General features: G+C 39.5%; 1 protein-coding gene across 1 annotated transcript in view; it reads right to left on the minus strand.

The window, feature by feature from the left end:
• Positions 1-491: 491 nt before the first annotated feature.
• LOC101868299 (nodal modulator 1) overlaps positions 492-17,094 on the minus strand; it is a 29,481-nt gene continuing 12,878 nt past the window's right edge. Inside the window, exons 18-31 of the mRNA XM_031044012.2 lie at positions 16,181-16,276; positions 13,566-13,775; positions 13,165-13,247; positions 12,004-12,163; positions 11,757-11,883; positions 11,025-11,138; positions 10,226-10,353; positions 8,957-9,098; positions 7,982-8,065; positions 6,421-6,531; positions 4,320-4,421; positions 4,004-4,123; positions 3,181-3,273; positions 492-2,272 (exon numbers count right to left, since the gene is read on the minus strand). Coding sequence (XP_030899872.1) covers positions 2,141-2,272; positions 3,181-3,273; positions 4,004-4,123; positions 4,320-4,421; positions 6,421-6,531; positions 7,982-8,065; positions 8,957-9,098; positions 10,226-10,353; positions 11,025-11,138; positions 11,757-11,883; positions 12,004-12,163; positions 13,165-13,247; positions 13,566-13,775; positions 16,181-16,276 — 1,702 coding nt within the window. The 3' untranslated portion in view covers positions 492-2,140. The remainder of the gene's footprint in view (positions 2,273-3,180; positions 3,274-4,003; positions 4,124-4,319; positions 4,422-6,420; positions 6,532-7,981; positions 8,066-8,956; positions 9,099-10,225; positions 10,354-11,024; positions 11,139-11,756; positions 11,884-12,003; positions 12,164-13,164; positions 13,248-13,565; positions 13,776-16,180; positions 16,277-17,094) is intronic.

Raw genomic sequence — 17,094 nt, forward strand, 5'->3', positions numbered from 1 at the left:
GGAGTGGGCAGCTGAAGGCAGGAGTTGTTTGCCCATGCAGACCACCATGTCCACACAAATACTCCTTCCCAGTGCCCCAGTCAGCCTGCTCACAGCCAGAGTGCACAGAGCCTTGCCTCATGTTATGTATGTGGCTCTGGGGGTTTGGGAAACCACACTGATTTCTCTGCTTGCATCTGTGTATCTGATTATTCGTTTCTAAATATAATTGGAGATACTGATTTCTTGGCATTTAGTTCTGCTTTAGAAAATTATCTCATGTGTTAGTTTTCTCCATGTTCTCAAAGAGCATCACGACTTCTCTGCCAAGTAAGACACTGCAAGCTATAGTTTCTGTTAGGAATAAACACTTCAAAAGCAGAATAAACCTCAAAACACAGGGTTGGAAGCGAGGAGAGCTCCAGGGTGCTGCAGAAGGCAAAGAAAAGAAAATTTTGAGAAGAGACATTGGGCAAATCCTGGGTTTAGAAGCAACTATTAAATTAGCAATTATTAGCAGTTCTTTCCTTTTATTAACAGCACTTCCAGTGTTTAAGGTCAATCATCAGCAAGTCCCACAGTTCAGAGGTCAGGATATCTGGTACTCCCTCAGGGCACATGGATATGTGCAATTCTTCCTCATACATTCACCCAAAGTAGCAATACCTTTCTTAACATTCACCAGCTTAAAATAAAGATGCATTGAAAATGTACAATGTAATTACAACACTGTTTTTTCCCCATATATTTCATCACAGCAGTATAAAATTCAAGGTCATTAAGCAGTGAGCATGACAGTTTATTACAGCTTCATCTCAAACTCCATACATGAATGCTTTGTCTTTGTTTTTATTATGATCTGGATAAAATTTTCCTCAGAGAGATTAGAATAATCACTGAATGAAGTCTTCATTATTTAGGCCCAAACAAGTACAAAATACCAACAAAAATAGCATGAAACCTGTCGCATCCAAATTTCTAACAATGGTAGGGTTTGTAAGCTTCAATATTTAAATGTAAAAGGACTTTATTTCAAGTACTGTAAAAGAGAAACATTGCCACTTACTGGCAGTACCAATGTCTCTGCAATATCTGTAAGCATTTATGTGCATCTTTCAAAAGCTCTATTAACCTTTACAGTATTTGTCAATAAAAAGCCCCATTAACATTTAAACTGTATATGTTCAAGTGTCTATTTCAAACAAGAATCAAAAGATAGCCTGTAAGAAACAGCTGTTTATTACAGACTACATTATTGGGCCTGTATGCATTGGAGAATTTGAAAAGCTCACATTTCTTAAAGTAAAGAAAAAACAAAGTTGAAAAAAGTAAAAAAAAGAAAAAGAAAAAAAAATCAACTGGCAAACAGGCTGCTCATGGCCGAGCAGTAGAAGTGACAGCCACAGGAGTGATTGGGTATCACCAACATCAAACAGCTTTGGAAAGAACGGTACAATCAACTGGTGCCACTTCACGAATACTGGAGGTGTGAAGAGATCACACTGTCTACAGAACTGAAATTTAAACACTTCTTTAGCAGTAGGATCATTGAAACTTACCTGACATCAACAATCTGTCTTCATCGGGCAAAAACCCGATTCTAATCAAAGATAACAATCATTAGATAAGAACTGAAATCACAGCTGTGCAGATGACAGACTCTTCAATCAAGCTGCTGAACTGGAAGTGAAAAAGATATAATTCGCCAGTTCATGTATGTCCCCCAAAACTTTGTTTCAAGCACCACTGATTTAGTAAAATCCCTACGTGCTGCTTCTGTAAAGTTGGTGTCAAGGAAAAAAGATCTTCAAAATACAGAGACTGAAAGTGAAGTCAAGCAGTCTATTACCACTGCTTGTACAAATGATTAACAAAGACAGCATGACCTGTTCCACTGCAGAGAAAAAATAAATCATTCACTGTCTTCAAGTATGGGAGATGCACTCACAGTGCCAACAGAGGCATTCATTTCATTACTTTACAACAAGGAAATCTATAGACTCCATAGAAAATTTACAACCAAAATGGAGCTAGTGTGACAAACGGTGCTCATATAGCAATGACAATGTAAAGTCCACAAGTTCAACAAAAGAGTGTTTTAGTGGCTTTGCTTCCTCAGGCTCCAGTTTGACAGAGCACCACTGCATGAAATCAGTCCATCTCACGTCCGTCTTGTTTTCTGTTTTTTTGTTTGCCTCTTTGCATCCTCTGAGCCACCTGTGTCAGAACCAGTCTGTCCGAGAGCACGTACTCCTTGCAGCCGGGTTGTCAGCTGTAGCAATAAGGGAATAAGCTAGGCAAAGAAAAGAAGGGGAAGCAGGTTGTGATTACAATGGTATGTAAGGTGTGAATGGAAACCTTCTTCAGATCTGTGCATCCCCAGATAAACAGAACTTACAGCAAAAATGGCATATCTACAAAGATACCAGAAAATGGCAGCAAGTCTTGGGAAGGAATCAGACCAAACTTCTGGAAATTTCTGACAATCAAAAACTAAAATGCTTGTCTGTAACTGTTTTTTCCCTGCAGTAATCCAGCAAGAAAAGCAGTTTTGAGTCCTGAGTCTAGAAAACCACCACTGTTTTCAGTGACAGCAAAGAATATCCCAGAGAATCCCATGTTCTGAGCTATCTTACCTATGAGAGGAAATCAAACAGCACCGACAAACTTCTCTTATCAGCAAAACAGAAACTCAAGACACATCAGTGAAGACTAGGAGAGCATGGCTTGTTAACAAAGCCAGAGGGGTTATACAGTAGGTAGTTATATGTCTCTTGAGAGCTTTTTCACTAGGGAGGGTATAAGGCTAAAGAGACCAGAGTCAATGACTTGCAAGATTCTTTCCAGTCTGATTGTTTCTGAAGTAAATTAAATATTTATTTTCATTTCTATTGTCACTGAGTCTGATTATCTGCATTTGAATGCTGCTACATTGTTTTTATTTCCCAGAGTCATCGAATGAGAAGATAAAGTTCAGCAGTGGCACAGGAACTCAGCATCACACAAAGTTTTTTTTTAAGGAAGGTAACTGTCCAATAACATGGCTACACTGTGGCTTTTCTTCAAATGTGTCCCTTAAGGGGACTGCTGACTGCATCTCTGTCTGGGTAACACTTTCAACAAACCCTCACTTAACATAGTACAAAGTATTCATTGATAAGACAACAGTATTTGGAGAAGAGAAGAAAACCCATGACCTACCTTATCGTGGTTGTAACCAGCCAGCAACAGAAGCAGCGTCAGTGGTAAGGCGATGTAAGATCCTTGGGCAATATCTTGTTCAGGCAACTTTCTCTGAAAACAGTGGGGACCGTGGATGTTTTTTCCTTTCTTTTCTTTTTCTTTAAGTCATTTTGGCTATGAAATCCCTCAGCTTTAAACAACATCAGCAGTAGGATCATATGGCATGTCCAGCCCTTCCCATCTGACTTCCTTCTAGGTGCTGCCTTCAGCAATTTTAGGTCCAGCCTCAAAGCAGTCCCCTTGGTCAGATTCATTCATATTTTACCTTCTTCCTGGGGTTTGTTGTTCATTAAAGCTAATGCATTAATGGTCAGTCTCCACTTTACAGTTTGCCGGTGTGCTTAGATTTACCTTCCACTCCTCTGTGATCATACTACAGCAACCATACTAGCACAAAAATATTTCAGGTCCATCTTCATCTTTCATTTATAACTGCCATTTCAAGTTTCTCTCATGCTCTGCTGGCATCTGAGCATACAGTGATGCAGAAGATCATTTAAGTATTACAGAACAAACACTTCACTAAATTTGACTGCACTGTGTTTGTAAGTGCAAAAACACACACCATCTTCCTGATCTCCCTACCTGCCTCCCATAACATACCAGGTGATGCCTTAAATGTGGCCAAAGCCAAATTCATTGTCACTTTAACACCTCTCATAAACCTCTTTATATTTACATTAATAGAAAGTTTGGCCAAGACCACAAAATACATACAGGCTACGCTACCAGCCATTGCTCTCAAGGTGAACACTGGAACATTTAAGTATTTCGTACTTACAGTGGGACTGAAGATCAGTGTAATGTGTTTATGATATCCAATAGCAGTGAACGAAACTTGAGGCAGGGTGTAATCATACTGTGATTTAGACAGTGTAGAATCCAGGAGCACCACATAATTCTGTGGGTAAAAAAAATACATTCAGTATACAGCATCAGTAGCAGCCTGAGACAAAATCAGACTTAAAGGCAGTTTAGCAGGCTTCAAATCTTCTGAGACATTGGTTATTTCAGCACGAATACACCAGAAATAAACTTCTGTACCTTTAGAGAAAAAGATTAAATGACCTAAGCTCATTATTTATCAATATCCTTACCTCACCATCTCGGAGCAGTGGTGGGAAATGGAAAAACAGGGATAGGCCTAAGTTGACTGTATGAATTGGGTTGTCAAGATTTTCACTTTTATAGAGCTTCACCTATGAAGGAAAGAAGAAAGTACAAACCAGGTACTTTTAAGCACTACAATAGATATTTCAGGCATCCCACATCTTAAGGGTAAAAGCACTTCAAAATTCGTCATGTGTTTTGTAAGCAGAAAGTTGCCAAATAAAAACACCTAGAACTGTTCTAATCTGGGATGCAAAAAGTCACAGAAACAGTCTTCTCACAGAACTTGAAATAATTCAGAGTAACTGATGTCTGATATTTTCATCAATCTAGTGTATTAAAAGTAGCCTGTGCTGTGCATCAACCAGAAGCAATTAATTCTTCTAAATAATCCCAGCAGCTTCATAGGAATTTGCAGCAGGGGGTTGTTTCTATTTCTCAAAAAGGCTCATTTTGCTTGATTCCAATTTCCGTACACTTAAATTTAACAAGCTAGAGATTCTCAAGCAATAGAACAGGCCTTAAGTCCGCAGCAAATACAGTTTGCTCAGAAACTAGCATAATTAAAGGAGGACTGTATCATAGAATCATAGAATAGTTAGGATTGGAAAGGACCTCAAGATCATCTAGTTCCAACCCCCCTGCCATGGGCAGGGACACCTCACACTAAACCATATCACCCAAGGCTTCATCCAACCTGGTTTTGAACACTGCCAGGGATGATCATAGTCAAGTAAGGCTGGTAGAGGCAGCAGCACCTCCTTACATGAGGCTGCCTGAACACACCGATATTTATCAGCCACTGTGCCTCCTGCAGAGGACACAGTAAGCAAAGTCATGGGCTTTGTGGACCACTCTGAAGCAGCACCTATACTACTGTTTGTAAACCTCTGGATCAGGTATCTGCCAAGACTTGTCTCTCCTTGCAGACAGAGCCCAACTTAATTCTCGTTACTTCTGCTCAGTCCTACTGTGGTTGCAGCTCAAACCACAGCTCAGCAGTGCATTTCCAGTTGTTTCATCAAGCCCACATCACCAGAAGGGACCAGACTGAGGTCACAAAACCACTTGCTTGTGTCTGTATCAAATCTCAGAATATCTTTCAAAGACAAAAACTTCTGCCTTGAAAGTAAAGGTGATGATACGCACCCACCAACAGCACATGTGCATTACATGTAACACAAACCCCATCCTAATATGAAACATGTACAGGCCTGTAACTTCCTTATAATCAAACTTTGACATCCATTCCTATTTGCTTAGGCTGAACTGCAAGGGTCTAAATTTCCCCAGAAAGATGGGAAGCTTGCTCAGGTGTTCTTCAGTAAGGTGATACATTTTCCCTTCGCACCTTCTCTGACTGCTCGATCCTTTGGATGTCTCCCAGAAACCAAACAGCTTAGCATGAGAACTTGGCAGGTGAGATGTGTAACACACTAGTCTGAAATAAATCCAGGCATTACATTTACATGCAAATGTAAGTAGCTTTCAAATGTTAGAAATGGTACTGTAGCTCCTACCACACTAATGCCTCATGTAGATGCTTCCAGCATTTGCATGCTAAGCCAAAAGCATCACGGGTGTTGTTTTTTTCAGCTCATAGTTCAGTTTTTTGAATTTTGAAAATTTCAGCTTTACTAATTGTCTCTCTTATAACTGCATTTTAAATCCATGTATCCTATAAAGTCATTGCATTCACATGGTATCTTCTTGCTAGCAGACATGCATATCAAAACTTCCAGGTATTTCAGGAAGTAATGCTATTCTCTGGTACAGAGGACTCATTTCACCCCTGTTGTCTTGCTCTCCCTAAGGCCAGGGAAGAAGACCCAGAGATGCAGAGGCCAACCAGAACAAAGGATTTCTTAAACATACTCCCATGGAAAAAAAAATGGAAACATTGAAGCAAGAAGTCAGGAACACTGGAATCTTAATTCTAACTGGAATTCAAATTCACCTTCATTAAAGTTTTAGTCATAATCTGAATTAAATGTGTGCTCTGGCAACTTAACAATTTCCAGTGACCTTGCCAAAAACTGTTGTGAAACCAATGGCAAACACACTTAAAGATGAAAGGCTTGAACTTACACATAATGTGGAGAGATACTCAGAAGACGTAATTACATTTCCACTTAAATCAAATTGATTAATTTGCCGGAATGCTATAATATTTACATCACCAATGTCATTGTTCCCAACCTGCAACATAAAACATAGCCATGTTTTTATCAACAGAGGAGCAGTTATCAGGACACCCAGCACAACACAAATACTGCTCAACTGTTTAAACAAAAAGTATATTTTGTTCTATACTAACCACATGGAAACTTGAAGGCTTTCCAAGTGCAAGTACTTTTCCTCCAGAGTGAACAGCTTGCAATTAAAGACTTGCACATTATCAGTACAAGACTGATGGCATTAAGTTAAACTAAAAATGGAAGAAGTATCAGAAGCATGCATTATTTTGTAAGAGGCTGAGTTACATACAAAGGAAGGCCTGGTACCTGAACACTGGTCTCCCTTTTTTGCATCTGTGCTGAGAGACACATATTGCTATGCTAGGATATGCTCATATAATACAACCTACTTTGAAAATACATAACTTCATATTCTTCAAAATTGTTTAAAATATTAAACATTTGTGTTCTTATATCTGAACTCTGATCAGAGTAAGGAAAGACATTTAGTCAAATAAGAACTATGGCAACAGACAGGTTATGGTTAGGCCAGGGGCTGTATCAACAGTCTGGTGCCACTAAGACTGTACATTTTTCCTGCAGGTATCTTGCAGAATCTTTCTCTCCTGGAGAAAATGGCAGGCTAGCAAGGATACTAATAGTACAAGCTGCTGCATACAGCTGTCATTTGCAATACATAACCTTCAGATGATTTTCTGGAATTTGTACTGCTCTTCTCCTTCCCAACCAGCAAGCACTCTTAACAAGAAGACACTAAGGACTTGAAAGATTCTGCCTTTCTGTTTTGTTGCAAAGGAGGGCACCCTGGTCAGGCAACTGTCTGAGCTCAAATAATGACCATCTCCAACTGAAAAGTTCTGTATAACTAACGAAGGCTAATTAACCTTTAGCGGATGTCAAGAGAGAAATGCGAGGCAGCTAATATGCATCTGTAAGGATGAAAGAATATTTAATATTTCATCAGTCTTCAGTTCAAATTTATTATTACATTTTATAAAGATTTGCTAGCCTGAATGACAAATTTCACCTACATCAAGACTGCAGGATTTGGACCAAATAAAGCATAAAGAGATCTATCAATCAATAACTTAATACACAGATAGGAAAATATGACAATTTATAACATCCTCAAGTCACTACTGCTTTGTTCCACAGCATAAAGAAACACTGAAAGGTATTCTATACATATACTTTCTTGATTCTTGGTGTACAGTCTTTGTGACTGTGAAAGAATCCTTTACACTTGTTCACTGTTCGGGCTTATCTGACTTCAGTTTTAAGCTATGGTGCTGAATCACACAATATGGGGCCTGTATTTAGGGAGTTTACTTGCTGAAAGCCACTTGTCTAAACAGAATGCATTCAAGTACATTGCTGCTGACAGAACAGACATAATGCCCTGACAGACGCATTTCATAATTAAGTTACAATACAGAAAAAGAAAAAATTACCTCAATTGCCCGATGCTGTGGTAAAGCTCTTTCGATGTGATCATTACCTTCAGCTTTGAGTTGCACATGATACACACAACCAGGCTAAAAGCAACATTTAGATAATAAATCCCAACACTGAATAATACACACTTAAATTTTAAAAAACATTAAGAGCATTTTCTAACATTCCATTTAGGATATACCACCCAAACAGATCTAACTTTACCCTGTTAAAGTCTTCCTTTTCTCGAGTAGAATATTTAACTCAAGAACACTATTAACAGTGTTTACTGCCAGCAAATACAAAAGGGCTATCACAGAAATTTCACAAGTTTATTACATTACAGTGTTGAATCATCTGCTGTGAAGTGTTTTAGCTAGAAAGAAAATATTACACAGGAGTAAAACCTGATCAAATACTTTCTACTTCAGCAAATTGCTTACTACGCATATTATCCAATCCAATAAATAAATAAATATCCAATAAATTCAGCTTCCACATTTCCTGCAAATCAGCTTATTTCAAATACATGCTGAAAAATCAACATCAGACATACACCAAATATCCTGGCCCAGTATTTTCACAAGAGAAACTAAACGCTTCCCCAGATTCTTTTGCCTAAGGGAATTCTCTGCTCTAACACCGGCACACTGCTGAAAAACCGCTAGACATATTCAGTACCTTGACTGGGGGCTCAGGTCATGTCATGAGAACTGTCCAGTGTTTGTGGGGGGCCATCACAGTGTACTAGCAGCAGGTTCTACAGAGTTCTGTACTAAAAATTTGTTCCACTACTTGTACTTTTATCCCCCTTTACTAGAATCAACATTTACTACACAACAGTATTTCCTAATACAGACAGACTCAAGGGAATCTTGAGCAGCAAATGTGATGGGGAAACAGAAATTGGAACCTAATTAATAAAACACATTTTATTGCTCCATTATCACATTAACATAAAAGTAAATGAAAGAGCGCATTCTCATCCTTACCAAAAGGCCACGTAGTCTGAATTTGCCCTCTTCATCAGTTATCGTGTCTTCTCCATAGATGCTACAATCCTTCTGCCCCACAGCTTCTACTGAGATTCCCTGCTCAGGCTCTCCATTTAAAGAAGAAACTGTACCGTAACAGCTAGAGGTATAAAAAGAACCAATTGCTACAGATGTGCTGCAAATTGATGTACACTTTTAATATATTTTATTGGTATAAATGATGAAAAGGTACTTAATATATTTAGCATAGCATGGAGAAAGTGAATTTGCAATGTATAGAATTGGCTGCAGTTCAGAGCATGACTTCAGGAATCCAAGTTCTCTGAACTCCATGAACACCAGCACTTATCCCTGAGGGCAAGAAAAGGAAGGATCTTGAAGTCAGGTATCTGAATTGGTCTGCTATCCCTAGAGTAGTCCTCTCTCACTGGATCCAGCACAAGCCACTTCCAGTGCCACCAACATAGCGCTCTCATAGCAATACTTCTCCTTACAGGCCTGCCATCTGGGCTTAGTTATATATCAACATGCATGAGAAAAGGCTAAAAAAGGTACTTATACACAGCATAACACAGTTAAATTGTGCCTTCAGAAGTACAGAATCACAGAATCCCAAGGGTTGGAAGGGACCTCAAAAGATCATCTAGTCCAACCCCCCTGCAAGAGCAGGGTAACCTAGAGTTACACAGGAACTTGTTACATCACACAGGAACTTGTCCAGGTGGGCATTGAATACCTCCAACGTAGGAGACTCCACAACCTCCCTGGGCAACCAGTTCCAGTGCTCTGTCACTCTCACAGTAAAGAAGTTCTTCCTGATGTTAACGTGGAACCTCCTATGCTCCAGTTTACACCCATTGCCCCTTGTCCTATCACTGGATATCACTGAAAAAAGCCTAGCTCCATCATCCTGACACCCACCCTTTACATATTTGTAAACGCTGATGAGGTCACACCTCAGTCTCCTCTTCTCCAAGCTAAAGAGACCCAGCTCCCTCAGCCTCTCCTCATAAGGGAGGTGTTCCACTCCCTTAATCATCTTTGTGGCTCTGCGCTGGAGTCTTTCAAGCAATTCCCTGTCCTTCTTGAACTGAGGGGCCCAGAACTGGACGCAATATTCCAGATGTGGCCTCACCAAGGCAGAGTAGAGGGGGAGGAGAAACCTTCCAAACCTTCAGACCAGAGGTGTATCAGAAGACATACATTTTGCACAATGCCTCCTGACAGAGTAGGTAGCATTTTGCATGGCATTTCATCTTCACTGACCTGTAAGCTGTTCTGTATCCAGTTATCCGAATTTTGAGATTCTGTCCTTCCTGTACTTCAATCATTTGTGACGATGGTTCAAAGCGAAACTCTTTCATCATGGGTTTAAAGTAATACTGCCCTGGGCTCTGCAAAGAGACATAAACCAAGCTGTTTACCGATAGCAGCACAAAAATTCTCCAATTCTAAACAACTGTATTTCTGCAAGAGCTCCCTAAAAAGCTCAAGTTCTCTGTCCTCGCTGTAGGTCAAACTGATCAAAAGATGTGAACACTGAAAAACAGTAAGCAAATGGGGCAAGAAACTCAGGAAACTCCCTAAGGTGATAAAGCCTGAAGAGTGAAAGGAAACTATGGCCCTAAAACCTTACCACAAAACCTCAAGGACAAGGAAGTGACCAGAAGAGAAGGATGTCTGCAAGTAAACTATTCAGGCATGTTTATGCACATATACAGATCAATAATCTAATTAGATTTCTTTCCTCTAAAGACTCTCAAATGATCATCAACTAATTGGCTTGTTTCATGCTTACAGACTGCAAATTAGTAACTGAGATCCATCAACATCATCTACTACCTGTTGTGAAGAATCTCGTTAGGTTAGATTTTGCCTCTTTCACTTGGTAAGATTTTTAGTGTTGTCGCTCTGAGGGACCTACATTGCTCACTGTGGTTTCCAATTTCAAAGGAGGCCATACGTCCCCAGCCACTGAAGGGAGCCAATAGCATCCCTATTCTGGAGGGCAAGTAACACAGCATTGCACATGCAGCCACAATCAGAAGAATTCATTTCAACTTACCAGATTGGAAAAAGTCAGCATGCCGTTATCTTGCGTAAGGAGGTTGGACCGAAACACCCCTCCGCTGAGAGACAAAAGAACTCCAGCAAGAGCCTGGTCATCCTCTGACTTGATCTATTTTTGAAAAAGCAGTAATTTTAAGTGTAAGTGAGGGTTGCTTTAGGAAGAAGGGTTCAGTTCAGAAGCCCTTTGCAGAGTACATGGATGGGCTGGCTCTGAGCACTTGGCTGCAAGCAGAAGAAAAGTAGCCACATCTGCAGCCCATTCCTTTGTGTGAGACTGCAGAGCTACAGAAGCTTCTGCTGTCACCACCTGGGCAGTCCCAGCCATGAATAGCATGTGCCACCAGAGCAGTCATTCTCTATCACTTCAAAGGACATCTGGTGGCTAGAACAAGATATCCCAAAGACTAGAAGTAGATTGCACATGAAAAGATCACCTTGAGGGATAAAAATCATTAAGAGAATGTGGTCCAACTCTACATAAGCAAACAAACCCAGTCTTTTGGTCTGCAGGCTCCTTCCCTCTACAAACCTTGCAAAATATCTTCTGCATGGCAACTCATGGCCTGCAACTAAGGTCACCCACTGAGACTTGTTTCCCCATGACAAGATTATCCCCAGATCCCACACCCATTTGTGTTTGGCTGGGAGATGTGAGCTAACTTTTTTGCCTGTCTATCTCTAACTGCAAACACTATTCATTCAGAACCCAAAGTGTTTAGAACATTACCTCAAACGTCACCCCAGCAAGAGCAAAAGCTTTGAAGTCCCCAACTGTTCCTTCTACTGCAGTCAAAACAAACCCTTCTTTCTGAGCAGTGACTGTGTATTCCAAGTCACTGTGGAGTGGCCCAACACTTCAAATAAAAGGAAAGAACTCTTTTAAAAACAGCACCTGGATAGCACATATGAATTGTCAAGTCAGCACTGCATTTTAACTACAGAATCCAAAATATCAAAACTAATCTCTTAATTACCTGTAAGCACCTTTGTCATCAGTGAAAACTGTGATGAGCGGGGAAGCTGCTCCCTTTTCACCAATGATAATCTCAACACCTTCCAATTCAGGATGAATTCGCCCTTCTAGAAATAAGCCGGCTTTTCCATGAATCTCTATCAGCTTTCCAGGACAACTCTCTTGGTCATTGCAAAGGGGATTTAAGACAAACAAGAAAGTCAAAATACACTCACCACTCTGTCTTACACCAAGAGTTTAACTACTTCCAAAGTGACCAGTTGATGTTCTTCAACCTCAGAATAAGAGCTCAACCAAGACAATTACATCTCAAAACACCTGAATGTTCCCAAAATCAGTATCTGAGTTCCAAAGCTAAAAAGCACATCTCAAAAACAAACATTCTGGATTTGCTAAGTGCTTCAAGGATTCATTAAGTTGCATGTACTGCAGCATGGAGAACATTCCAACAACGTGCCCTTCTAGCTGATACTATACAGAACTTGGACAAAATTCTTTTGAGTTCAAATTCAGGCCTGCGTATGTCATGTTTAGTGACATAAGTAACATTTTATTTCCCTCCTCTCCAACATATTTAGAATGTGTACAACGAAGAGGTACATAAAAAGGGATACTTAACATTATCTAGTGATTTCAATCCAAGTCTGTTCACTTACACCATCTGAGCGATCTGAGGGCAAGACGGACACTGACTTACAAGTAGCACTGACTGATGATAATCCTGACAATTCTGAAGTTTACTTTTTATGACTATTTTTATTATTGTAATTTACTACCAAAGAAAAAAAAAACAACCAACAAACCTAACAGAAACTTGAATTTGGGAACAAACTCAAAAGACAAATATTGCTTTGCACAAATATTTGTCTAAATGAAAGTAATATGAACAATTCTGAGCATCTAACCAAGAAATCTAGCGCTTCCTCTTGTGCCAGGTGGTCTTTCAGCATTTGGAAGCATATTCTGCTGATACAAACTGTATTTGCACCCTCTACCAAATACCAATGCTTCCAAATTTCAGAGTGAAATTGGCCAAAAGAAATAGCTGCAACTGAAACTTTCCTAACATTACCTTTGAAGAGCTAGTCATACATTCATCTATACAGATACCCTTCTGCCTTAAAAATATATTCCCTTTAAGGTAGATTTTATTTATATTTACCTCCATTAACAACTGTTTCCACATACGGTGGGTAAAAAAGCAGCTCTTTTGATGATGGTGTTACAGTAATTTTCTCTCCAGACCTGTAAAACACAAATAAGATTAGAAGAAAATGGAATTAGCAGTTCCTGTGTAGAATAGAATATTTTATTCTATCCAGAATATCAACTGCATATTGACCCAAGAATCCATCTAAATACCCCAAGGAAAAATTGCAAACAATAACCTAAGCAAGATTCATACTATATGGTACTAGTTTTCATTTAGCTGACAGTCAACAAGAACATGCATGGGTACCTGTACAGCATCTTTCCTGCATGGAATATATCACTATTGTGTCTGGTGGCAACACCAAACAATAGAACAAAGATTACACCGGGTCCATTGGAGTTTGGTATTACCTTGCCCAGTATGAAAATTCATATAAGAATGGTCCTTGGAGTTCCTCCACCATTTCTTGCACTGGTGGCTTTGTTCCTTCCTCCTCTTGACCCTTTTTTTCTCTCTCCTGTCGGCGGGTCTCAATTTCTGCCAGCTGCTGCTCCCTACGTAACTCCTGTACAGATTTCAGGGGCCCCAAAACTAAGGCAGGCTCACTGTCAATGGATGACCTGAAAGCACAGGGGAGAAAACAAAATCAGCTCCTTCTGCATGGAGGGATAAAAACTTGTTTTATCTGTTAATTATTGCCTTTATATCACAGCAGACAAGTGCTAGAATCTATTTTCTTTTTTTAAATCAATTCCTGCAATTTATTCCAAGCACAGCTAAAACTTTTAACCTCCATATCAATCAGTTATTACAAGAAAGGCACATTCATAAGGACTACAGGTGACCTACCTGCCCCTAGCAGGAAAGGACCTATTTGCAACTCTCACAAATTCTACCTCATCATGCAATAACCATTCAGGAAGCTACATTCCTGTTGCCTCCTTCTCTTGTGTGCCTCAGCATCCCACTGCAGAGCCAGCATCAAATGCATACACATCAACCACTTTGCATCGTCCAGTATCTTTGCCTAGCTTATGGTAAGCAGTCTTGATTTTGTACCAAGGACCATATACCAGCTCTGCTGTGGGGGCAATAACCTTCCACAGCAGCACTGACAAGCCAGCAGGAGTGGTACATTTTTTGAGTCTGCAAGAGTATTTTTAACAAACCCCTAAACTTAGAAAGAAAAGCTGGAATTCCAAACCTGACAACAAGCTTAATACAGAAAGGATGAGTTACGCAAAATAAATAAAAAGACACGTCAGCACCCTTTTTTTATTCGTACTAGGACCTCAGAATCTACCTGTCAGGAGTCTACTAGGAGAAAACACCTTCTGTCACAAATAAAAACTTCCAATAGTTGGCAATTCCCAAGAAGAGCTGTGAGTTCTAACCTATCTGCCCTATAGATTTGAACCATTCAGCTATCCTGTCCCTGCCCACTGAAGAGATTGCTAGGTAAGTTTAACTGCATTCTTTCTGTCAGCTCAGAACAATGCATCTTGTTTCCCTTTACCAGATCTTACACCCTCTCTTTTCTAGCAATTTATTCTATTCTCCAACCATCTTTTGTATCTTATCTCCTGTCTCTTTTGCAATAGTCTGAAAAACCATCACAGAACATTGCAAAATTGTCTACAAGGAGTTTACTGCAATGATCATGATTACTTTCCCTGCAACCACTTTAGATTATCAGGATAGTTCTGTCTCCTGCTTCAGTCTTCACCTATATTCTGTCTTTTATGAAAGAAACACATACTATTACTGTATCACAGTAAGTTTCACCAAGGCTTTAAATTATTTCTCTGCAGTCCAGAGACAATACAGAAACATATAAAAAAAATTGTCTTAAAACCTATAAACACACAGTCTCACAATATCAATAGTAAATTACTACAGTGTTATTTCCAAGCATAACAATTTCTGATGATGGCTTGTTAAGAATCAGCTTTATTTTTAGTTGAGGTTGTTCAGGTTGTTTTGGTTAACTGAAAGTTAATGGATCCCTGCCATGGATCTGTTTTTAATAAACTTGTTAAAAACAATTGGCTTGCTTTTAAATCCAGAGCTGTTCCTTTTATTTTGATGCCACTTCACAAATCAGACTTTGGCTGAAAAGCTTCAGGTAGGCTTGAACACAGACATGCTGTGGCAACTGAGCTGCCTTCAAAGCACTTGTCTCAAAAGAAACAACCAGCCTAGGCCAGAACAATGTTCATCTCCTCACTAAGTTGTTTTTAAAATCCTAATGGCATTCTGCTGTCTCAATGTTTCTTTTCCCACTGCTGTGGTTCCCCAGTAGTTGCAGTTATAGGTTGAACAAACTCAGGGAATTCAAGGGAATGCTCTGCAGGTAATTTGTTCTCTGAAAACAAATTTCTACACTCTAGAAAGTTTGAGAACCATAGTCTAGAACAAGGAGACATCAGCAGAGCATTCGTAAAGTGCTCATCATTATCAGACATTTCCAGGCAGATCTGGCACCTCATACAATTAAAGCTGTTCCCAAATCAGTGCTCTGTAGTGAGCTGTCTGCTCAGTTAACATAAACTGGCACATTAGTGTGTGATCACTCTGCATGGTTTTCCTTTTATAACCCCTTTCACACCAGCAACAATGCTCTAAAGCAGCAGATTCTCATTCTGAGGAAACAAAAAAAAAAGAGAAAAAAATAGATGCTAGTGCTAAAGAGCTCAGATTGAAGCTAAAACAATACCCCTGAATTCTGAAATTTCAGTTCATTAAAGTGTGTAAAAACTCAGATAACAATCCCTTATTATCATGACATACAAGTAGAAAGGGGCTATATTGAAATGAAGTGACAACATTCAAAACAACGACTAGGACTTATTTATCTAACTACAAAGAACTCAAAGCACATCTCAGCATAAAAACCTCCTGCAGTCTAGAGTTGGATGCCATCCCTTTAGAAAGCAGCCACTGTGGTATTAAAAACAGAGTAAAGCTTTATGAGAGAGATGTATTTCTTCCAGTTTTTATAGCACCAAGACTTCTTTGTTCTTACTTAATAGTAATAGTCACATCCATCAGTTTATCTGTTACAATCGTGCCAAGGACATGGTGTCGAATCGCAGTGAGCGTCAGTATGCTAGGAGAGGACCTGTAAATCAAAGTGACAGAGATAAATTCAAGGCCCCCTCCTAAAGAAAAGAACCAAATCTTATTTAGCAAAGTTTATGCTCTCATCTCTAAGTTAGAAGTGCTTCATAAAAGACAACATACAAATTACACAGCAAAATTGTAGTACTGAGATATAAGCATATCAGAAAGGGAGCATTTTCCAGCTCTGAACCCCAAACTATGACAAGACAACAGGCCAAACCAAGTCCTTCCTTCGTTCCTCCTGCTTCTTCTCAAATTAAAGCTGACTTGATTGATTTCATATGTACTTTACACACAACAGAAGGATACTCAAAAGCTTGTCATATTAGACATAGTTCACCAAGATGCCAAAAGCTAACGGTGCTCTTTGCTGCTGAAAAAGGGTTTCTGCTTCTATCCATTCACTCATGCTGTGCTGGCTCTCCTGTTTGAGTGCATCACTTTTGATTCACTAACACAGCAGAAAAGAGTAAGATCTTAATGCTGAATTCATTTTCTGCCATGTTCATGAATTAGAAGTAGTCTGGGAACAGAAATACTCTTTTTGGAAGCAAAGAGCCATTAAGCACATTGCCAGACCACAGCCTATAAATAACTAATAAAACATGGCTATCCTAGGAAGATCAGCACTGCTTACTTGACATTAGGGTGAATATTTATTCAGATTGCAAAAACTGGAGAGAGAGGAATCAAATCACCAGAGAGTCATGACTCTAAGGATGTACAACAGTAAGTACACATCTCTGAATAAACTTACTATCCATCTTTTGCATTTCAACTTTCTCAAGTGATCAACAGTTTCCACTGAAATATCTC

Source organism: Melopsittacus undulatus, chromosome 8 (genome assembly GCF_012275295.1).
Source record: "Melopsittacus undulatus isolate bMelUnd1 chromosome 8, bMelUnd1.mat.Z, whole genome shotgun sequence".
Lineage (NCBI taxonomy): Eukaryota > Metazoa > Chordata > Aves > Psittaciformes > Psittaculidae > Melopsittacus > Melopsittacus undulatus.